This window comes from Pogona vitticeps, chromosome 6 (assembly GCF_051106095.1).
Source record: "Pogona vitticeps strain Pit_001003342236 chromosome 6, PviZW2.1, whole genome shotgun sequence".
NCBI classification, from domain to species: Eukaryota; Metazoa; Chordata; class Lepidosauria; order Squamata; family Agamidae; genus Pogona; species Pogona vitticeps.
Window position 1 is genome coordinate 1,795,241 of NC_135788.1, and position 23,701 is coordinate 1,818,941.

Below are 23,701 nucleotides of genomic sequence, written 5' to 3' on the forward strand. Positions count from 1 at the left end.
AAAAACGATTAAACGTAATATGCTAATTAAAATACAGCCGAATAACTGAAAGCAAGTAAACATTAAAGACTATCTTAACTCTAAGAAGGCATTCAGGGATTCAATTAGGGTGGTTAAAAGCCTGCCTGAAAAGGTGAATCTGCAAATGTTGGTGGAAGGGTTAAAAAGGGTGGGGAGGCAGCTTGATTTCCCAAGGGGGAGAACATCCCATAACCTGGGAGCTGCCACAGAGAAGGAAAGCCCTCTCCCATGTTCCCATCAGCCATGCCTACGCTGATGACGGGACCGAGAGGAGGGCCTCCTCTGATGATCTTGAGCGCCCAAGAAGGCTCATAGGGGGAGAGGCGGTCTTGCAGATGACCTGGAGCCAGGCTGTTATAACCTTTCCCCTAGGAATCCCCAGAAGTACAAAATTTTATCCTGTAAGATAAGTTTTTAAGAAAAAAAGAAGGTCTGAGACTCCCGACTCAGAATCCCACATTCTGGCGACTGTACTGTCTTGGCAGAGGCTTCTCTTCGGGAGCTCTTCTTAACAACCATGTAACTTAGCACGACTGCTGCTCATCCTCGTAGCTGATGGTCTGCATGGACCAGGCCTGGATCACTGGATCCTTTGTCATCCCACACATGGGGGGGGGGGGGGGAGCCAGCGGCGGCGGATGCAGCAGGGTTGCTGTAGGAAAGCCTCTTCATGGGATTGAGTTCTCCTGGGATCATGGTTTCCAGTGAGGTTGTTTATGCCTTCGAGAGACAAATTTGGAAGATGAAAGGAGCAAATGAACAGGAGCTCCAAAAGATAGACAGCTTGTATCTTAGGCTCCTTTCACCCCAGGGTAAGAGATCATTCTGCTGCCGCCGCTGCGGATGCTTACAAGGTTATCTTTTGCCGTAGGATTTCACAGTTTGGCAGTGAGAGAAAGCAGCTGCCTTTGTGTGACCTGGGGAGATTTGGCAACGGAGTACTTCTGCATGGTTGAAATTAGTGCAGGAATAACACTGAGCATGCCTGTTGAAAAACTGGGAAAGCTGTTTTTCTCATGTCCTCTTAGGCCATGTACGTGCCCCCCCCCCCCGCCCGCCCCTCTTAAACTGTTCTGGATGCCAGCACTGGGGATGTAGGAGAGAGAAGATACAAGATTTGAACCAAAGCTGCTTCTCTTTCCCAGAAGTCACCAGGCCCTTCCTTCTGGAGCTGCTGAATCCTTCTGATGAATCAGAACTGCTGTTTCCTTGCATTGCTGTAGATGGGGTGAACTGGTGCCATTGAGCGAAGTCATAGATTAGGAACTCCTTTGTTTTAGAGTGGCTGTTTTTTGCTTGATAAAGGGACCTTCCTGGAGACAACACCTGGGATTCTTCAGCGGTGATCTTAGTTGGGAGATTCTGAGACTTGTCTTCCAAAAAGGTAAAATTTCCTAGCTCTCGGTCTTGGAGATACTCTGGCCCCTGACTATCATCTTGAGGGTGGTTGTGTGAGCATATAGCTGGAAATAGATTAACTAACGATGCCTCCTTTTTCTTAATTTCTTCCTTGGGGAAGGCTTGTTTCTGTAGGCACAGTGGCAGTTGCAATATTTCATTTCCAGAAAATGGGGAGGATGGGCTAGCAAATACTCCCACATAATCCCACTAGCCACTTGACTCCATATATAGCATATAATTCACGATCTGGAAATCACAGGGAGAAGGGGGTGCCAGAACACGTGCAATTTGTCTTCAAAGGAGAATTTCAAAAAAGAAGCCGTGTTCTGCACACATATGCTTGGGGAAAGATTTCATGACAGGAACATGGATTTGTAGGCTAGCTTTATTGACTACGAGAATATCTTTCACTGAGTACAACATAGCAAGCTGATGAAATTATTAATAAAAATATTTGTGTCGTTGGTAACCTGTGGTAGCAACAAAAAGCTATAGTGAAAGTTGAAGATCAGATGACAGAGGACATAGAGATAAGAATAGGACAAGGATGTGTACTCTGGGCTTTGCTTTTCAGTTTGTATTTTGAGAATATCTTTGGAAGAGCACTTCTTCATTTCAAGGACATCATCATTGCCAGTGGAGTAGTTACAGCAACATCTGGTTTGCATATGATACCGTATTGCCAGCTGTCAATTTAGATGGTTTGCAAAGGTTACTCCAGAAGGTCAATGAAACAAGCAGTGAACATGGTCAAAAAATGAATGTTAAGAAAACCAAATTCATAACCGCCGTTAAAAAGTGAGTAACCCAGGAAATGCAGTGGAAGATCTAAATGCTAGCCTGGAGCTTGCTGACTGATGTTAACTATCTTGGAATTTCAGTAGGTGGACAGTGAGGTTGGAACCATATAATAAAAGTTCAACTAGAGATCTTCCAGAGCACTGTCCTCCTTCTGATGAATAATACAGCAAGCAACAAAAATATAGAATTAGCTTTGAGAATCTGGGTTGTACGGTGCTGTGTGGTCTTGGTTCTGCTATATGGCATGGAATCATGGATGTTAACACAGGCAACTATAAAGAAATATGAGCATTTGAAATGTGGATTTATTGCACAATACCACACATTTCTGGACAAAGAAGTACTACTAAGGAAGTTAATGAAGACCAAAAAATTAATACAGTGTAGGGGAGTGGAAGACTTTGGTCATTTCATGCAAGGAGAAATGAAAAAAGAGCAGTAGCTGATTGTTCAAGATAAAGCAAGTGGGAAAAGAAATGTTAGGGAGGAGAAGAAATTACAGGGTGAACAATCTGTGGAGATGATTTGGGATGCAGCATGCGTGTGGACTCATGACAGGTCCATGGAGAGAGGAACCAGCAGCTGCAGAAGAAACAATACAGAAGATCTGAAATGAAACTTAGGCTTTTCTTGTGGCTGCATTTGTAAACAAGAGATTTGCATAATCTTCCCCTACCCATCCAGATAGTCCATGCTTGAAGGAAGGAGGTTTTGTTGTTAAATTGGCTTTAGTCCTGACGAAGCAGAGGTGGGTTTTTCCTGTGTTGAGAGAATGAAAAGTCGGCCATTTATTAACAGCCTATCCTCCATATTATTTTACCCAGGCTTCGTGCTCTGGAGAGGACACTCTCCAAGTCCTCCATACAGAGCACGTTACCATAGAATCTCGAGACCGAAGGATACCATTCCAATGTATTGGTCAATCATTCCATGCAGAAATAGCCATTTCCTTAACTGATTTGTAGGGGACAGGATAGTAGAGCCTTGCATCAGGTCGGAAGCCAAAAGGAGGCATTACTGTTTGCATTCCTAACAAACTCTACTTAACAGTGATTCTTTGTGGGACAAGCATCAAAACCATTGATGTTTGACTGTTTTGGGTCTAATGTCATTGGAAATATACTTCCCTTGTTTAGGGTCAATGTGCAATCACATCTGGGACGGATGGCAGGTCCAAAGTTTTGAAGACCCATCTGACCCTTGCTTTTAGTCCTTGCTTTGTCCAGTTCAACTGAACCTTTGACCCTTTGTCTGTTTCTTCCCATGTCTTGATTAATACTGGCAGGTGGAGCTCATGCTTGCAGGGTCATTAATACTGAAGATATTTGTCAGTGATTTCGTGAGACTATGCTTGCTTGCTGGTGAGGAAGCAGGAAGTTTTATAACACCCCGTTTAAGAATGGTTGCATGTTTGGGAGCTTGCTGTTTGCATAGTTTTGCCCCGTCTGGTCACCCAGGCTCTCTTTTTCCTTAAGAAAAAGAAAGAAAGAAAGAAAGAAAGCAGCAGAGAAGATTTGGCGGGACACTTGCAACATGGATTTGCAAAAACCATAACTGTCTTGGTAACATACAGCATTTTTTTTTCTTTCCTCATTGGCTTGTATGGCCACTCCGAATTGTGCAAAGCAGATGATCATACAAGCGAACAAAACCCGTTGGCAGCTTAAGCCATTGTGGGTGGGTGGCCTGAGGCAGGCAATGCCGGGATCTCTCCCTGTTTAGTCTCTGGTATTTCCCCTCCATCCAGAGACTTCTGTTGTGCTTATAGTGTCTTCATAGACTCATTGTTTTACTGGTTTTTCCATTTCTGTTAGTGCATTAATTGTTGGCCTGCATCAGTTTGGAAGCGAATTTCGCATTCTTGCCTCAGCATTACGACAAAATGCCGTTTTGTCTAACCGTAAATTGTAGCGGTGTCTCACTTAATCTGTGGATCCTTTTGTTTCTGTGAGGGGGTGGGTCCCAAAGATGCTGGATGAGAACTTGCCCAGTTGGTTATGTGTGCACAAAGAGCAGGGTTTTGTGGATGCTGGACATACTGGTTTTTCAGAGCTATTTGGATTGGAGGTAGCTATGATGCTCGCATAAATTATTTAGTAAGATTAGATTTAAGGCTTAAAAATTATTCATCATCTATGAACTGTATTCTTTATCACTGGATAGAAGTTCATGTGTCCTTTGTGTGTCCTTATAAATCCAGCTTCCAAAGGGGGGGGGCAGGTGAATCTTAGCTTAACCACAGCAAAATGGAGTGTGCGGGCAAGAAATCAGAATAAGACTGAGACTCGGGAGAGCAGCAATGAAGGAAGTAGAAAATATCATCACGTGCAAGGATGTGACACTGTAGACCAAGGCTAAGATCATCCACACTCTTGGATTCCCAATCACCACATCCTGGTGTGAAAGTTGGACGGTAAAGAACGCTGACAGGGAAAAAATTGATTTGTTTGAAATGTGGTGCTAGAGAAGAACTTCGCAGATACCTTGGACTGCCAGAGAGACAAACAAGTGGGTCCTAACTGGAATCCAGCCTGAACTGTCTCTGGAAGCAAAAATGTTGAAACTGAGGCTGTCCTTCTTTGGGTACCTCATGAGAAGGCAGGATTCTCCAGAAAAGACCATAATGCTTGGAAAGGTTGAAGGGAGCAGGAAAAGAAGACAGTTTTGAAACGGATTGACTTGCTAAAGGAAGCTTGAGTTTGCAGGAGCTGATTGAAGATTTCAGAAGTGATTTCTCATTGAAACAAATCAGTGAGTCCAGTTTCTGTGGGGTTTGTACCAATGGCCCTCTTGGTAGCATAGGTCACAAGGTTTCAAGTTCCGTAATTTTAGTAGCAACCTCTTCATCATCTCATCCGAATGGGCTGCCTGTGATTATTTGACACGTAAATGTTCGTGCGTGCTACCGTTTTACGAGCCTGGGTAGTTTAGAACGCCGTGCTGTTTATTCGGAATGAATAGTGAGAAGCTTCTAGCAGAAGTGACCAAGAGCCCCGTTGAAGCCTTCTTCTACCAAGGCAATGCAACTGAACCAACTGCAGCTTCGTTATTGGAAGTAGCGGGAAGATGGCCATTGCTGAGTCATTTTGGATTAGACCAGCACTTCTACCTTGGTTTGGCCTTTGTCTGTTTTCCCTGTGGTGGAGCTAACCATTCGTAAATCTATCTTCCAATCTAGAGGGGCCCTGCAGAGCATTTAGGAAAGCTGTCTTATTTTTAGCAGCTGCTAAGTATAGCCCTCTTTGCACTTCTCCCTCCTTGCTGCGCTTGCATAGGCCTCCCTCCTGTTTCCCAGAATGCCTTGTCTTTCAGGGAAATCCCCCTCCTGCTGTTTCTATAATGGGCTTGGATCTTTCAGATGCTTCCTCATTGGGGGGGGGGAGCGTTCCTTCCTACTGAGCTTGCATTGTTCAGAGAGTTTTGTGATGGACATCATAGAGTGTAGCGTGCTATGTAGAACCATCAGAAGTGATCGGAGTAAAGAGAAGGACCTTCTTGCATTACAGACAGGAGCTTTTCTCAACCCTTGTTGATCCCTGGCCAAGTCTAGCTTTGGGGGGGGAGGGGGAAAGGGCAAACCATTGACAAACAGGTTTTTGGCACAGTAAGGGTGCAGTCCTGTTTGCTTAGGTAAAGGTTCCCCTTGACATTGAGTCCAGTTGTGTCCAACTCTAGGGCATGGTGCTCATCCCCGTCTTCAAGCTGTAGAGCCAGCGTTTGTCCGTACACCGTTTCTGTAGTCACGTGGCCAGCACAATTAGACATGAAACGCCATGACCTTCCCACCATGGTGGTACCTATTTATCTAATAGGGTTTTTACATGCTTTCAAACGGCTCAGTTGGCAGGAGCTTGGACAAGCGATGGGGGCTCACTCCATCGTGTGGATTCGATCTCACGATGGCTGGTCTTCTGACCTTGCAGCACAGAGGCTTCTGTGGTTTAATCTGCAGCGCCACCACATCCCTGTTTGCTTAAAGTTAAAGGTTAAGGTTCCCCTTGACAATTTTTGTCCAGTCGTGTTCGACTTTAGGGGGCGGTGCTCATCCCCGTTTCCAAGCCATAGAGCCAGCGTTTTGTCCGAAGACAATCTTCCGTGGTCACATGGCCAGTGTGACTTAGACACGGAACGCTGTTACCTTCCCACCGAGGTGGTCCCTATTGATCTACTTGCATTTGCCTGCTTTCGAACCGCTAGGTTGGCGGGAGCTGGGACAAGTGACGGGAGCTCACTCCATCGCGTGGATTTGATCTTACAACTGCTGGTCTTCTGACCCTGCAGCACAGGCTTCTGCGGTTTAGCCCACAGCGCTACTACGTCCCCTACTGTTTGCTTACCTGGGAGTAAATATAGCAGAGCTCAGTGACTTCTTACATCTATAGTTATGTCTAGCATTATGTGAAAAAACGGTCACAGAACATGGCAGAACGATTGCTGGACCAGATTTAGAAATGTTGCAGCTGGCAAATATTTTTTGTGGTGGTGGTGGGGAAGTCATGTTTTTACTGGAAGATGTCAAAAGCTCAGAGGATGTGGTCCAGCTGTTCACACATAAGGGCACTGATTTATGCAGTTTCGTGATGTCAGTTCTTGGTATTCATTAGCATGCAGTTTTGGCATTTCAACATTATTCTCCAGAAGCCAGAATCCTGGCTCACAGCATGAACAAATCTTTTAGGATTTGTGACAAGCTTTTGGAGAGGAGCAGGGAGTAATGTGCCAGAGGGTTTCTGAACCTGGAAGTTTCTCAGTCCTCTCCAGTGGAAAAATTAGCATCTCTACCTTGAAATATAACATAAAAATGCCACCTTTCTTAAAGGTCAGACTAGCTCTCGCATTCGGCATCATGCAGTGCAAGCCAGCTGCAAAGGAGAGTAGCGTTTGTCGTTTGTGTTGAACACTTTTCATTCAAAACGTAAATCCTAGCTTGTCTTGTCCTCTTGTAAGAGGATGAGAAATTGCAGTGTTTTATCTCCTTGCCAGTAAGGATAGTAAGGCATTTCCTAATGCTCTTGACAGCATTCTCGTGCTTATTAGAGCTTATTTCCCCAAATAGCAAGACTGTTGTTTTCTTTAAGATTGTGAAGCTCTGGATGGGTTACTTTTATCTTTCTTAGCAGGCATTCACTCCTGTCTTGCATATGCACAGTGTATATGCGTGTGCCTGCACGTGTGCTTTGCTTCTCAAAGGGAAGGAATGATTGAGACCTCTTGCACCAGCTACAGGAGTCAGAGGAAGGAGGGGGACCGTCTTTGTCCTGCTACTTTTCACTGGAGGTGAGGAATCTCAGGGGGCTTCAGAATGTCTTACGGAGTCTTCATGCTCTGTGAGGATGGCTCAAACTGAGGCAAAGAGGGAATTCTGCAAGTAATCTTCCCAGTGCTATTTTGAGTGCTTTGTTCCTGCTTGTTTCAGCAAAAATCTGTTCCGTGATTGATTTTAACTCTAGAAATAGCACAAGTATATTATTATTATGCCCCACACGTCCCTTTCTACACATGACATATCTCCCTCCATGCAATGAACAAAATAGTCTTAAATCCTGGAGCTGTCTAATCCTGCCTGCAGCTTAGCTGCATCGCTTGCTGTTCATGCAGGTGAGGAACAGAAAGAGAAAAGCGAGCGACCTTCGACTGAAATGAGAGCTTTGTTGCACCTTGCTGGAGTAGACCCATTGAACGACTGGTGGTTGCATATGTGTTGACTTGCCAAGTCCCATTGATTCAGTGGGTCGGTTCCTACTCGACAATTGCCTTTGGCTCTAAGTAGCTCAATGTGCATAAATTTACATGTGAAGATACTGTTTTGAACAAATGTTGTTTCATGAAGGGCTTTCAGATGCTTAAAAGATTGTTCAGCTAGGCAGTTGTGACGGTTCCCCATTGCAAAACGCTGGAAATACCTTTCTTGAGCTAAGAAATGGTTATAGCTGGGTAAGAACCTGCAACTCAGTCTATAATCTACCACTCTGAAGCATGAGCTTCCTCTTTTGTCTAACTTGGGCATTTAGAATAGTGCAGAAATGGAGCCAACACTAGGGAAGGGGAGAATAAATGAATTCAAGACCCACTGATTTTATTGACAGCATAACTCAAAAAGATGAGATATTTGATTCCAGCAAGACACTGTCTGTTTCAGTTGCCTGGGGTTCTCACTGCAGGAAGGTAGCCATGATCCTTTCCTTCTGAAAAGTGAGCAGAGTGCCAGTTTTGGGTGCCGCCCAGAAGAGAGTCCTGCCCCCCCCCTTTTAAAACAGGAAGATCTGATTTAGGGGAGACAAGCTAGCTGCACATATTTGTGAGTTGTGTCTCAAGGCTGAGCTGTGGCTTGTCTTCAGCACCGTCATCCTTTTAAAAAAAGGGAATCATCTAAAATTCCAGTTAACTTTTTAGCCTATAGCTTACCAAAGCTCTGTAGTCGTTGCTTGTTTTGCACACCCTATTTCAGGGGTTCCCAACCTTGGGTTGTTGGATGACCTTGGGACTACAACTCCCAGAAGCCTTCACCATTACTTGTGCTGGCCTGGATTTCTTAGAACTACGGAGCTGAAAAGGGACCCTTATGGCTCATCAAGACCTTTAACCACTTCTGAAAGTTGAAGTCCAAGAACATCTGGGGACCCAAGATTGGGAACCATTACCCTAATTAATTAGTTTGTAAAAAGGAGGAGGAGGAGGAGCTCAATCCTGCACCGTATGCCCAGTGTCACACTCTTGAGGCTGCACCTGTAATGTTTTTAGAGGCAGATCTTAAACTGGACTAGTTTTGGCTGTTCCATGTGTTGGTTAAGACTGCCGTAGTAGAGAACGAAAAAGCACCTGCCGTGCTGATGCTCATGTCCTGTGCCTCTTGTGTGCAGCCATGTCGCTTCCAGAGTTGATTGTGGTGTGCTGGCTCTCTGGCTCCCGGTTGGTCTGTGTGGTCATTGATGTGTAGTGGTTTGTGTGCCGTTCTCTGAGCCCAGAGATCTGAGGCATGATTGTGCCTTGTTGATGATGTTCCCTGGGCCAGCTGGGTCAGCTTTTCTCCCCGCCTTATTTACTCCTTATTCGTTAGGCTAATAATGAAATTAATAATGATCCCAAGACGAAGCCTTTGGTTTCCCCTTGGAAAGAGTATGGAGTGCCAGCGTGATAGATAAGCCACTGGAAGCTTTTCCAAAGACTGTTACTGTGGGCTTATACAACGAGGAGAAACAGGCTCCAGGGCTTCCTGATAGTTGGAAGTAGGTGCTGGTAAAGAATCAGGTGGGGGAGGTGACGCACCCCCCGCGTCCGAAAGAGCCATCAGAAGGGAAAGAGGCCAGACCACACAGCTGGCCATCGGCACCGATGCTTCAGGACATAAGGCGGGCGGGGGGGGGGGGAGAGATCTGTAGTGGTGTCTTTGCGGGAGCCACCCGGAAGCAGCCTCCCCAACATTTTGGGTAAGCTCCTTCTACTGTTGTCCCAGGCAGGAATGTGGGTCTCTTGGAGATGAAGCCTGTTGGCCTCTCTTGGGAAGCAAAGCAGCGGAGAGCTAGGGGAGCCATGGGGGGGGGGGCGAGAGAGACCCTCAGGCACTGCAGCAGCAGAGGGAAGACCTGCCCTAAACCGGAAGGACAGTCTGTACACAGCCTTTTGGAAGTCAAGGCAGAGCCCAGAATCCGGTTCGCTTATGCCGTTGCTTAGGTTTTTCCTCCCCGCCAGCAGTCTCTCCGTCAGATGGAGCGGCAGTTGTGACATGGAGTGCGTGACATGGAACTGTTGAGAGGGAGAAACTGCTTCAGGATCGCCTTGTGCACCTGCTTTTTCCCCCGCTAGTGGAATTTTGGTCAACTTTCCAAAGGAATCCCATGTGCAAATCCAGCACAGTCTCTCAGTGGAGTCTCTCTGTAGGTCCCCTCTAGGCCTTGGTGGGGTTTATTGAGGGGAGGGGCCCTTCCCGATGATTCGCCCCAGGAAGCTCCCTGCAAAAATCATTTTGCTCCCTTGAAAGGTGCGCAGGACAGCCGAGCGGCGTAAAATCTTGCAAGCCTAAAATATTTGGTGGAGGTACTGACTCTTTGCCAGCGTCTAGTCTCATGACAATGCTCTGGGTGAGTTCAGGGGGAATTCAGCAGAAACAAAGCCGCTCATTCAGAGATAAAGGAATGGTTGTCATTTTCTGACTTCCTGCTTCTGATGCAGACGAGCAGCTGCAGAAGTGAAAAACCCAACACAAGTTGTTGTCGGCAGTGGTGGAGCGCTTTGCATACCCTTTTTTTTCACCCGGAGGTTTCAAACAACTCTCTTTGTCTGTTCCTCTCCCGCACATTTGCATGGGCCTCGTGGCCTCTATCATGGGCAGTAGCTATCCCTGAGGTATACGCAGAGCATTGCCGTGGCATGAGGCTACCTGTCATGTACAAAGGGGTGCCAGGGAGGCCAGCTTCATCGCAGCGTCCTTTTGACCCACTAAAAGGAAGGAGGGTGGTTGGAAATCTGTTCTAGGGTTAACATCTCAGTTTATGGTTCTGCAGCCCGGCTAAGAGAGCCATGTTTTCTATGTCTCATCCCAATTTCAGGTCAGTGGAAGTTCCTTTTTTTAATTTTATTTTATTTATTTATTTATTTATTTTGGCTTTAGGTGGTGTGGTGTGTCTGAAAGGGTATGGCATTGGCTTCACGTGGACCTCTGTGCAAAGGGGCTCAGTCCCTCTTTCTCCTTGCTTCATTCCTTTCTGCTTTCTGTTCTGTTCTCAGCATCCTCCACCTTCTGTCCTTTCTCTCCCCCCCCAGCCCTGCTCCGTCTCCTCTGCATTTTGACTCTGCAGCAAAGCAACGTCGCAGCTGCTGTTGCTGGTCTTCCTCTCTCCCGTTTCCCGGTGCCGTCCCTTTATTCCCCGGGTGAATTTTCAAAGGTCTTCTGCCTATCTGTGAATCAGTCCGAGAACTGCAGGAGGGAGGTTGGGAGAAATCCACGTGATTGTATGTGAGAGATGTCTCTCTGAATGGTTTTATATTTGGGGGGAGGGAGACTGGATGTTTCCTGCTTCACAATAAATAAGGACGGACAAGGTGGTTTTGATTTCTAAAATGAGAGTTCTGGAAGGCATCTCATCTGCCCTCCGAGCACATTTTCAAATTTTGATATTAACAAGAAGATGAAGTTGGTCAGCTGGAAGTTGGAACGGTTCATACCTTTCTTTCGGCTTAGAGAGACCATGGCTGTTTGTCACTCTTTATCGGTCTCCATTCAAGGAGCTTGAAGGAGGGGTGCATCATAAACCCTTGCCATGGGTGGTAAAAAAATCCCAACCATCATCAAAGGTTGGGACTTTTTTTTTTACTGCAAATCCCAGAATTCCTCAGCTTATGGGCTTAGTATTTTTTTATCTTTTATTTTTGAAGCAGTATGACATGTCATCTGAATAAGTAAAATTTCCATCCTGTAAAACTTGTATGTTAAAGAGAAGCTTTGTGTGTTGGAGGTGAGAGAAAGGCGGAGAGCTTCTGTGTGCTTTGAACTCCAACGTGGCTCCATGGAGCATTCTGCAAAATGTAGTCCAAACACCACGAACCTCTACATCTCTGGTGAAACCAGTCTATTTACTCCTTCCCTTAATTAAGGGTTAGGGTTGCGAATCCAGGTGAAGCTTTTTTCCATGATACAGGTGAGGGCTTCCTTTGGCTTGAGTTTCCTTGCCAGACGGTTAATAGTGCCACCACTCCTTTGCTTTCACTTTCCAGTGCCCCCAGGAAAGATTATAGATGAAACAATGTCCTACAAGGAGTTCCTGGACCGGAATGACTCATGGACGACGGAGGATCGGGGCCATTGCTTTGAGTCGCAGCCAGCATTTAAGCCCATGGATGTTACAGGTAAGCAGCAGCAATAACGCGAAGTAGCTCTAGTGTAGCTTATTGGGGGGAAATGGAAGCTTGGAATCCTCTTTTTCTTACTGGAATTGCTACTGCGGCATCCGTATCTTCTTAATTAGCCAGATGATGATGCACAAAAGAATTAACACTGGAAAGGCAGGGATCCTGCCCTGCGTGTACCAAGTGGGGAGTGTTCTTTGGAACCAATGTGTGAAATCAGGCATCGCTGTGTCACAGAAACTTCCAAATATAAATGCACTTTCAGATACTGTATGAAAATGAAATAATTTTGGGTAGAAATTTCACAGAGGCTCCTGCACGCAGGCAAAGTGTTTCTTGACCTTTTCCCCCCCTTGGTCCTCATTCAGGTGCAACATTCTCACATTGATGTTGTTGGTGTTCTTTCCCCTGTGACTCTGACACAGCCGGTCACGACACAATTAAACGTCCCCAGCATAATAGTTAAGATTCTACTCACTTCTCCTAATTTGCATTGTTTTGCAATTAGATTAATGTTGGATTGTTCATTAGTCAAGCTCATTTACTTCTCTGATTCCTTAATGTTCGTTCTAAAAGCCTGCATGCAAAATAGCACAACAGAGTTAAGAGCCCGGCCATTTCTTCTTTTTATATGCCATCAACTGGTTTCAGACTTAAGGCAAACCTATGAATGACCTCCACATCATTCTGTTACAGTATTAACAGCCCTGCTCATGGCTTGTAGATTCAAGGCCATGGCTTCCCTCATTGAGTCAATCCATTTCATGTTCAGTCTCCAGTTTTCCTACCGCCTTCGAGTTTTCCTGGCATTATTGTCTTTTCCCTCTTGATGTGCAATAACTTCAGTCATTTTAGTTTCTAGAAAGAAGTGAGGCTTGATTTGATCTGCAATCCTTTTGTTTCTCTTTCTGGCTGTCTTGCGTTATTGGTAAAGCTTTCCTCCAACACTACAGTTGAATTGAATTGATTTTTCTTCCTGTACATTTTCTTCATTGTCCAACTTTCACATCCATAACTAGTGACTGGGCATACTATAACATGGATGACGTCAGTCTCGAACTCCAGCAACACCTCCTTACCTCTGAGGATCTTTTCTAATTTCTTGAGTGCCTGCACTTCCAAGTCTCAATCTTCTTATTTCCTGGTTGCAGTCTCCATTTGGATTGGAGGTTGAGTCAGGATATAGAAACTCTTAAACTATTGCCTATTGAGAGCTCTTAAATAGAAACATCATCTGCACTTGTAAGTTGTAGGCAAATGGAGATGAGAAAATGAGTGTCTTCCCAAATGATATTCCCAAGAGAACTGAGTGGAGGGGGATATCCTGGCTTCTCTTTATGGGTCCTTCATAGCAGCAGTTTCTGAAGTCTAGTTATATCTTTGCTCAACATACAGTGAATAATACAAGCTAGTACAGTTGTCATGGACATTAGTTCATCTAATTTTTAAGAAGAGACTTATGGGAAGAGGTTTTTCGTTGATGTGCAGCAAAAAGCCTTACTAAATCCACCAAATGGAACAGTCTAGACATCCTGGTATGACTGAGTACAACTTGCTTTAGAAACTAGGAGGAGTATAGAGTTTGGACCTTCTTTTGCCATCGGCTTACCTTCCCTTTCTTCCCTCCCAGATTGTTTTATGTATTCAAGGTGTGTATCAACGAGGGAGAGAACCTGGCAAGATCATAGAGGTTCTTCGCTTGCCTATTACTCAGCCTCAATATGATAATGAGAAGAGAAAACATAGGGCTTTGTTTGTTAGTCCCAACTAAAAGAAAACCCAAGACCTTCTATAAGTGTTGACTTAATCCTTATGTCATGTTCATTCAGTGGCTCTACTCTAGTAAGAAGTAACCAACTGGGTTTAAGCCACAGTTCCCTTGCCTCGGTAGACACTGTGAATGGCCCATGAATCAAGGGAAGTACTTGACCCGTTTTGGAAGTCCCAAGATTTCTCTTGTGTTTGTATCAGAACTCTTACTTCAGAGTAACTACTCCAAGATGACCTCTTGAATTGTGCTGGGATAAATAAGCCCTGAAGTATAGATGTGACTCTGTATTCATAGATGGAAAACCTAATACTGAAGGGGAAAGGAACAGGTGGGTGCCCTGATCCAGCTTCTGCATATAAATTGTGACTGCCCAACAGAGAACAGCTCGGGGTCTACTTTGCTTGATGCCTCTTCTGGCGCGGTTGGCTTTTCTCCTTCCCGGCACTGCATCCTACCGCTTGGGAAAATATCACTCTGTCCTCCATGATTGGATTGATTTCTTCCCTTCTAATCATCCTATCAAATGCGGGAGGTGCTCTGGTCTCCACCTCATGCAGAAGTGTGTCTCTAGCCTGTCAGAGGCTTTCCTGCTGCAGGGGTAGTAGTGGCTCGTTTTGGAAGAGCCATTTTGTCCGCTGAAGCCGTTGCTTTGCTTGGCTGCTTATGCCCAGTCAAGGATGAAATAGGACTCCTGGCACAAGTGAAAAAGATGGATGGATGGACAGGCACTGGGTTTGGAAACTGTCCGGCAATGACAGATCAGCAGCTGCAGCATCTTACAGAAATACACCTGTCCCTTTTTAACATCTCTATTTTGACTTGTTCTATCTGAGAAGGTTCTCCATTTGTTAAAACCACTCTTTTCTTCCCAAGTAAAAGCCTTGTCAGTTTGGCTGCATGAGGAATGGCGAGTGACTCCCCCTCCCCCCAGCCATTTTGTGGATCAGTGCCTCTCACATACGAGCAACGTGTTGGCCATCCGTTATTAGCATGTGACCTGGACAGCAAAGCATTTTGTTCCTTTCCTTTACACGCCAACCACTGCTAGGGTTCCAAACGGATGGTGAAGCCCTGATTTAACCCCTCTAAGCTATCCAGTGGGGGGGAGATGCCAGTGATTCTTGTTTGTAGGAGCAGAGGTACCCCCAGGTGGGAAGGCAGATTGGCTTCTGACTGCAGTTTCACCTGCTAGATTGTGGTCGTACCTAGATTTGCCATAGTTTCTTAGCCGTGGCCACAGGCAAGAGTTAACCATAAGTGAGTGACGTGACTTCACAGGGTTTGTGAGGTTGGGTACAAATCCTCTTTTGCCGAAGGAGGAGGACCCTTGGCCTTGTGCATGCCGGCGGCTCTTCTTTTGCCAAGGAGTTCAGAGCAAAAGCTGGAATTCGAATGTGGGGAGTTCAGTTTCAGCATGCCATGTAGGAAAATAATATCGCACAAGGGTTAGTTGGTTGCAGCAGGAAGCCCTAAGTATCTTGTGGCTTAAGCTTTCTTGGGCTGTAGTCCACTCCATCAGATGCCTGGACCGCCATCCATAAAAGTTCCGGTGGAATAAACCACATTAAACTTTAAGATGTTGGGTCATCACCGGCGGAGGTCTAGGTGGAAACCTCAAGGAGGGAGGGGGGAGGTGGTGCCTGAAGATTTTCTTCCTTTTAGTACAAAACTTCCACAAGAAAGAAATGACCCAGCACAGGCAGGCAGGGCTGGGATGGGTTGATGCCAGTGGGTGCTGCAGAGAACATGAGCTGGGGAGGCATGGAAGCTGCCCCTGGGGCACCAGGTCAAGATGGCTGCTGGCATGCCCGGTCCCACACCTTGAGAAACGGGAGGCTGAGCCTTTGACCTCTGCCGATTGTCCTTTAGAACCCTTCAAGATGAACCGTGAAGATGTCCTCTCTGGCCTGCTGCTGCTTCCCCAGGAAACGATGGGTGTCCCACAATTCGGGGAGTATTTTGGCGCTTCGGAAGAAGTCCATGGTACAATTTTCATTGAGCTTCTCTGTTGTATAACTCTTTCCCACCTTCCGGTGTTACTAAGGAGTCCTTCTGCATGGCTGACATCTTTCTTTCTTCCTCACTTGTTTTGAAACTCAGATTAATTAAGGAGAGTGTTGAAGGACATAATCTGCTTTCTCTGTAGCCTTTTCTAATCTCCCATGGATGCTGAAACTGCATGCTTGGTATCGCCTCACCAGTCATGGAGCTGGGCTGCTTCTTCCAGGTTTAATGCATCCCTCAGACTTTTTTATTTTTATTTTTATATTCTGTGTTGAGAAAATCTAAGGAACATGAAGACCACATTCCCGACAGCTGGCTTACCAGTCCAATTTGTGGGTGAAATGATCCATATCAAGGAGCTTGAATGCCCTTTTGTTTCCTTGTCTCTGTCTTCCCCCAGCACCTTATGAACCCGAGCCCCTATTCCTCTCTTCTGCCTATGGAAACAAGGCTTCTGAATCTCTGCGGGCTTTTCATAGGATGTATTGCCCTTGCAGCGTTTTTGGTTTTAACCAGAACCTCCTGCTGCTCGGTGCAGTTCGGGGCTGAGTGGTGTTCTAGTCTGTCCTTCTCCTGCCTTGCTTCAACCCGTGAGGGAAACATCAGGGCCGCTGAAGACTCGGAAGCACAAAAGCCAGACTGCGCTGATACGTCTTGCCGTACAGGGCCGTTGAGCAGACTGTGCATCTCAGTACTGCCTTGCCGTGCTTCCATTCCCCCCCCCCCCCCGCTGCTTCCATGGGTGGCAGTGACCCACATCTTCCTGCCTTGCGAGGTGCAGACAGGCGTCACAAGGCATGCCCAGTTCCAGGGTGAGGAATCCTGCCCAGAGCTGAGGCTTCTGTGGTCACTTGTTGGGGGTCCACTGCCCGAGAGGCTTGCAGGTGGAGGGGCTGGCCAGCTGTTGCCTGGCGCACCTGCTCCCTAGGACAGTCAGGGCAATGGGCGTCCATGTCAACCACTTCTTCACCCAGGATTAATGGGGCCCAGGGCCTTTCAGTGATTGTTCCCTTCCCAGTCCCTAAATGGCAAGAAGAAAGTTCATGGTCGTGCTGGAGCACTACAAAAGGCTTGCCTGGTCGCACAGAGAGGAAATCAACGGCAGGTTTTCTACCCTCGTCTGGAAATGTTGTTTTGCCTCATTGCAAAAAGCTTCCTAGAAGGGAACGACCCAAATCAAAGAGCTACAGGGGTCTTGCTGAAATTTCCTGCTTGAGAGACCAGAGCGTGATTTAGGAGGAGATGACGAGGTCACGTGTGCCTGAGTAACCCTTGGCAGAAGTGGCCAAAACGGTGGGGAAATGCGCACCCGCTGGTAGTGGAAACCTGCCTTGTTTCTTGCAGCGCCCACTTTTGGAGCTCCGGGAGCACCTGAACAGCTTAACCCCCTGGGATCCCCACACGTTCCTGCAAACCTTTTTGACCCACTGACCTTCCTTGGCGCAGACCCGGGGGCAGAGGCTCAGTTGAGCCAGAGAGAAGCAGGTGAGCTCATGCTGATCTGCTGTGCGGTGGTCAGGGAATTAAGCAGGGGTGGGGGTGGGGATGGAGGTGGGATGGGGGGGACCAACAACTGCTTCTTGAAGACCAGAATGGGTGTGGGTACGAAACAAAGCAGGAATACGCCTGCCACTTCAAGTCAAGGAGTTGGCAGGAGGGGCAGCACGCCTGGGTTAATAGCCATCAGAGGAGAAAGAGCTCCTCCTCTCTAGAGAGGGAAAGTGGCTTGGTGGGTGGGGAGAAAGACGGCGTCCGGATCCTTAGCAGTCCCTTCCTCTGGCATGCCTCATCCTGGCTCGTATGTGGCTGGCCTGTGTGTTCCACATGGAATCCATGTGAATCAGAGGAATCTTGGGTCATCTGCAGCTGTTAAAAATGGGGGGCCCCCACTGTAAGTGCCCCCACTGATAGCCCCTTGCATGTTCCAGTTCGATCTGGCTTATTTTTTATTTTTTTGCAAAGCTGCCATTGGAAGGCATTCCCTAAGGGTCTCTGTCTTTGCTAACTGTCTCCTGTAGCGCTTGCAAGAGAGATGGGACCTCCTGAAGATTTCTGGTTGGGAGCTCAGCACTTAGTGGAGGGACAAGGCGCACCTTTCTTTGAGTCTCCAGGTAAAGAAAAAGGAAGCGTGCAGAAAGAAGGTCTGCTTTTGTGCTCTGGAAGTAGGGCCCGGTTAAGTCAGGCTTTCCCCCAGAGCATCTTCCTGGAACCTCTTTCTCCAGACCAGCCTTTGGGGGCCCACGGATGAGGCTGCAGCAGAACCTACAGCTCCCAGGGAGCTGAAGACAGAGACTTGTTCAAACTCCCAGCACCTCCCCATTGGTAGGGGGATTATGAGAGTTGTAGTCCATGAAAGATGTATTTCCAGGCCCCACAGGCAGTAATTCTTCTCCTCTGGTGGTCGTGGTTGGAGTGTTGCCTTTGAGCCCATGGGGAGGTACCCTTGGGCACAGTGTGGCCCCAGATTTAATTTCCCAATTAAGTCCTCATGTTTTCAGAGATGTGGCTGCAGAATTCAAAATCCAGGACTAGAGGTAGGAGTATTCATATATGAATACCAACTCCCCCATCTCTATCCAGGACTCTTAGGGTTTCCAGAGCAGTTATTAAATCAGTTGATCCATCAGTCCATCCGTTGGGGGGGCTTGGGTTCTCTCCCCTGAAGGCAACGGCAGCTGTTGATCCCTGAAGGCGTCAGTGAGCATTCTGCACATGGGGCAAGTAAAGAGACAAGTGACCCAGCTGGAGGGGGGGGGAAGGCAAGAAAACATCTCCCCCCCCCCCCCGAGTTCCTCACTTCTCACTTGAGCGGATATCTTATTCCCACCCTCTTCCAAACCCTTATCCTCCTTCCGTGTCTTCTGGCAGCCCACGTAAAGCTGGAGAGATACTCAAGGCATCATCCCACCGGGTGCCCCTCCCTTCCCCTGTTCAGGGCCTCTTCTCTTCATTTGGAAGAACGAAGGGCCGGAGAAGAGGCCCTTTTGACTGTAAGAGTGAGACGTCACTTGTGCTCGCCTGAGTATCTTAAAAGGAAGATCTTAAACGGGCTTTCCCTCTCCAGTTTTCTCCAGTTCTCCTTCCTCTTTAGGCCACTCCCTGTGGGTGCCTGTAGCACGGAGGTACCTAGCCAGAGACACTCAGACAGGTCGGTGGGCCTGTGCGCCTCTTCCGTGTGACCTGTTTGCCTTTTTCCTAGTGCCCGGCAAGATCCCTGGTGTGGCAGAGAAGCATTCGCCGGGAAGTCCTGGCCTGGGGTTGGTGGATGTCATCGGACAGGCAAAGCCATCTGAAACAAAGCCATCTGCCCCAGCAGGTGAGAGGCGGCTGCTTGAGGAACCGGGCTCTCGATGTTACTTCTCGATTGCCTCTTTGCACTTGCCCAGTGGGTGTGGGGTTCAAGGCTTGGACTGATCTATTCTTTTTTATTTATTTATTTGCTCTAACCGTTTATTTGTCAGCTTTCTGCTCATCAGAGCTCCCAGGAGGGCGGGTTTGCTTTTTTTCAATAGATTAAAATAGTCAAGAACAGATTGGGAACACCAGAACAACTCAAAAAAAATTCAAAAACAGCTTTTTAACACTTAGAAAAGCAAAATTTAAATACTTGAAAATGGATCCAGAACTTTGGCCAAAATCCTGTTAGTTCTGCCTACAAGCAACAGCTTAAATTTTGGAGGCAGATGTCCTCAAAGAGCATAGATGTTGCCCACGGCACACTGAGTTTGTGCAACAGATAGGGTCCAGGGTGATACAAACGAACTTTAGGGAAATGCCATCTGTGCGAAACTGGCATAAAATCCTAGTAGGATTTTGTCCACTATCCAAATACCATATGGATGGATGGATGGATGGATGGATGGATGGATGGATGGATGGATGGATGGATGGGTGGATGGGTGGATGGGTGGATGGATGGATGGATGGATGGATAGATGGATAGATAGATAGATAGATAGATAGATAGATAGATAGATAGATAGATAGATAGATAGATAGATAGATAGATAGATAGATAGATAGATAGATAGATAGATATCCTACAAGTCAAATGCCCTTTGAGAACCATACCGTTTTTGTTGCCTGTTGGGTAATCCTCAAAAATGGAGCCATCCTAAATTCCCATAGAAGGGACTTCCATGATAATAGGCTATGCTCTTGTCTCCGTCATCCTAAGCTAGTGGTTCATCACTCGCTGTGCCAGCCAGGATTTCTGGGAGTTGTTGCCCAAGAACATTCCCAAGGTTGGGAACCGCTGGCCTAAGCTTTTGGAGTGGTGGGGTGTGTCATTTGGTCTGTGTTGAAGATTCTGGACTCCAGGCCGGTCTATTATGGAAGGAGACACTATTTCAGCTATCTGGTGCCCCATCGGTTGTGTGTTTTACACAAAGTGAACCCCATAGAACCGAGGGCCAAAAAAAAGGCAGCTTGCGAGTGTGGCCCTCCTTGAGGAGCAGAACGAAGACACGGCCCATCTCGTCTCTTGACCGTTGACTCTATTTCGAACCTCCGGAGTCATGGTGGGGAAATGAAGCCAGATGGGCTGAGCTTGGCAGGATTTGAGTGGCAGCTAGCCCGCCATAAATAAGTGGCCCACGTGGAGCCGCTGACTCACCCAGTCCCCACGGATTCCGTGGGCCACCTCTAGCCGTGCCTTAAGACTCTCTGTTTCAGCCACTGAATCTCCTGGTTCTCTCTGTTTCCCTAGCAGCTCTTCCTGTCACGAGTCCGGGTCCTTTCGCCGCAGTGGAAGAGCTGATGGGGTTCGAGCCTTCGTTTGACCACCGACCCCTTCCTCCGAAAGAACCACCAGCAGGTGACGCTGCTCTCAATCTTGACCTCTTTTTTTTGGCGGGGGGGGGCATTGTCCATGTGTGAAAAGTGAATGGATTTCTCGCCCCCACCCCCGAGAAACACTCCTGAAGTCCCTGCTGTAAAATAGTCCAGAGCAGGGTGCCTTTGACTTAAATCAAAATGATTTAAATCACGATTTAAATTTTTTAAAAATCAGATTTTTTTTGCCAATTTGATTTTTAAAAAAAAAATCACTGATTTTTATCCACCCTAATCCAGGGTATCAAACAGCTCTGTGGGGAGAGGTAGTCTCCTCCTTAGACTCCTTCCTTCAACCTCACTGCTGGCTCTTCTCCTGTGACGCCCTCCCCTCTTGCCAGGTTCTCCTGTTCCCTTGTTTTCCAGTGGCTGTGGCTAAAGAGCATCCAAAGTCATAACAAGGGTGCCACATTCCTGCCCGTAAAAAAGGAAAGCCAGCCCTGGAGAGTTTGAAGATTCCAACATGATAGAAAGCCACTCGCGGGGTAGTCCTGGAGAGGCTCGTTTCTTCTGGGGGCAAATGCGGATGCCTCTTAAACAATTGTGCGGCTTGTGTAAGTTTTAGAAGACAACAGTGGCAAAAGCTTGAGGCTTCGGGATCAATACCGCCATCCTTTCTGGAAGAGACAATTCTTCTTCTTAATCTCTGTGATTCTCGGCTATGCCGCCTGGTGAGGGTGGGATCCATGGCATATCACTGAGCCTTGATCTCTCCAGAACCAGGGAGAGAGAAATTGTAGGTAACCATGTGAACTGTGTCTGAGCTTATGGCAGATGGGAAAATGCAACTCCTTCTTCTTCTTTTTCCTTGGAACAGCCTCTCCAGAAACCGCTGGGACAAAGGAACCAAAAGGGAAGGCCCCGGACGCCGTCGCCCCTGCAGGCGTTTCTCCTGTGCTGGAGAAGTCAGTGGAGAGCAAGCCTTCTCCCACCCAGCCCAAAGAGAAGGAAGAAAGCAGCAAGTCTCCCAGCCCAGAGGAGGCAAACAAGACTCCGTCTGGGCAGAAGGGGGAAGACGGCAAGCTTTTCCCTAGCAAGCAGGCAGAGGAGGAAGCGACAGGAGCCAAGCCTCCTGGCCTGAAAGCCGAAGAGAGCAAGCCCTCCCTTGCTCTTCATGAAGAGAGAAAGGAGTCTAAACCCCCCAGCCCAAAAGCAGAAGAACCCAAAGCTTCTCCTGAACAGCACCCAGAAAAGACGGAGGAGATCCAGGTCTCTCCCGCCCGACGGACACAGGAGGCAGCGGGTGAACCTTCGGCTACCCAGAAAGCAGAAAAACCCCAAGCTCTGCCCCCACAGCCAGAGAAGAAGACGGAAGAGGGCAAAGTCTCCTCTGGAGAAGGGGCAAAGGCCCCGTCCTCCCCCAGTCAACCCAAGGAGCTTCCTCTTCCTGGGCTAGAGAAGCAGGAGGAGAAGAGCAAGCCGCCTCCCAGCATACCTGTCGAGAAACCAGAGGAACACAAGCTGCCATCGCCGCAGGCCAAGCCTCTGGAGCCCCTTCTGAAGCCTGCAGGTAAGGCTCCGAGAGAAGACCTTCCTCTCCCTTCTCCAGAAGTAAGAAACGGTTCCCTAACCGTGATCCCTATTTGAGTTTGTTTCTCTCATAAGGTGTTATGGGGGGGCGGGTTAGTAAGGAAGCCCTACCCATCAAGCTGGGGATTGGGGTGTTTGAAAGGGAGGCATCTCTCGGTTTTCTCCGACACATAATCAGGGTTTTGACAGGCACGACACCTGGGAAAGACCCTGGTGGCCTCCTTAGGCCCTGCTGGGGGTCAACACACACAGTGTAGCACAGCGCTTGGTGCCCTGGTCATCCTGGCCAATGTATCCATGTTCAATCAGGCTGCAATTTCTGAGGAACTAGCTGTGCGCTGTCCTGGATCTGGAGGTGATTCTCGTGGCCGTCTAGGCCAGCTGCGGTGGAGTCTCGTGTCTTCTCTTGTGATCTCTGCCTGCTTTTATTGCTAACAGAACCAAAAGAACCGCCATCCCCCGGCGTGTCCAAGGCGGACGCTAAAGAGCCCCCCTCTGAAAAGCCAACTTCTGGTCCTGCTGAAGTAGCCAAGCCAAAGGAAGTGCCACAGCCTCATCCTGACCCAGGAAAGGTGGAGCTGCCCCAGGAAAAGGTCCCCCTGGAACCTGCAGGTAAATGTTGGGTGATGTGGACGGGAGGGAGCTGAGCCCTCTCTCTCCTGAGTGCCTGAATTCCACCTCCACTCTGCCACTGTCGTGTCCTGCCGACAGATTTGCCCTTTGCCATCGAAGGGACAAACCTAGATTTGCAGCTCACGCTGCCTCGGCTTATTTCTTTGGCTCCTTTCTCCGTGCCTCTCTTTCTCCAGTCCCAAACCGGGCACCTAGCATCGGATGGTTAACATGACACTGGTCGCTAGTTTAAAGACGGTCAGGAACAGGCTTCCCCCCCCCCCCCGGCTCTGTTTGGTATGTTATATTCTTCCCCACACTTTTCCTCCACTTTTCCTTACTTTCGGATACCGGCAGTTACGACAACCCTTTTGCTGCAGACGCCTTAACGTGGCCGGTCTGCGTTTGTGTGGGATGATGAGATTTGCCACATGCCCTCTGTTTTCCCTAGAAAGGTACAAGCCTTGCCTTCTTGAGCTGGAGGATGCCCCTGGGGTCTTGGCTGTGTAAAAGTGGCCTCCTCGTTTTCACACTGTGTGAGAAACATGTTAGGACCAACCAGAGCAAATGAATCCCCAACTCTGGAATACTTGTAGAGGTTTTGCCTTCCTTCTCTTCTCTGTGTGTCTGCACCTTGACGTGACCTTCTTCCGTGTCAAAGAAGTAACTTTTTCTAGAGCTCTTTCCTGTGCACGTAGCCTTCGTTTTCCCCTTAAGAGGCAAAACGGGTCCAAAAATCCATCTCAGAAAAGCATTAGACGTTAGTCAAAGATGCAGGCTGTTGCTTATCCTATCATTTGTTGAAATAAGGACCTTTTGGGAGACTTGGCCCATGGCGTGTGATATGTTTGGTCCTGGCAGAAAGAAATGAAGGGTAAAGACTGT

The 23,701-nt window shown here is 47.6% G+C and overlaps 1 protein-coding gene across 33 annotated transcripts in view; it reads left to right on the forward strand.

The window, feature by feature from the left end:
- Positions 1-23,701, forward strand: part of MAP4 (microtubule associated protein 4) — a 180,209-nt gene that overhangs the window by 95,913 nt on the left and 60,595 nt on the right. For 16 of the 33 annotated variants that reach the window (XM_073002731.2, XM_078378356.1, XM_078378361.1 and 13 more), the window contains 8 exons: positions 11,935-12,066; positions 15,707-15,820; positions 17,186-17,326; positions 17,860-17,952; positions 19,041-19,157; positions 20,550-20,657; positions 21,492-22,184; positions 22,643-22,816. In XM_073002731.2, coding sequence (XP_072858832.2) covers positions 11,935-12,066; positions 15,707-15,820; positions 17,186-17,326; positions 17,860-17,952; positions 19,041-19,157; positions 20,550-20,657; positions 21,492-22,184; positions 22,643-22,816 — 1,572 coding nt within the window. Of the gene's footprint in view, positions 1-559; positions 1,406-10,429; positions 10,770-11,934; positions 12,067-15,706; positions 15,821-17,185; positions 17,327-17,859; positions 17,953-19,040; positions 19,158-20,549; positions 20,658-21,491; positions 22,185-22,642; positions 22,817-23,701 lie in introns of those variants that run through there. The other 17 variants (XM_078378377.1, XM_078378378.1, XM_078378383.1 and 14 more) reach the window with 12 other exon arrangements.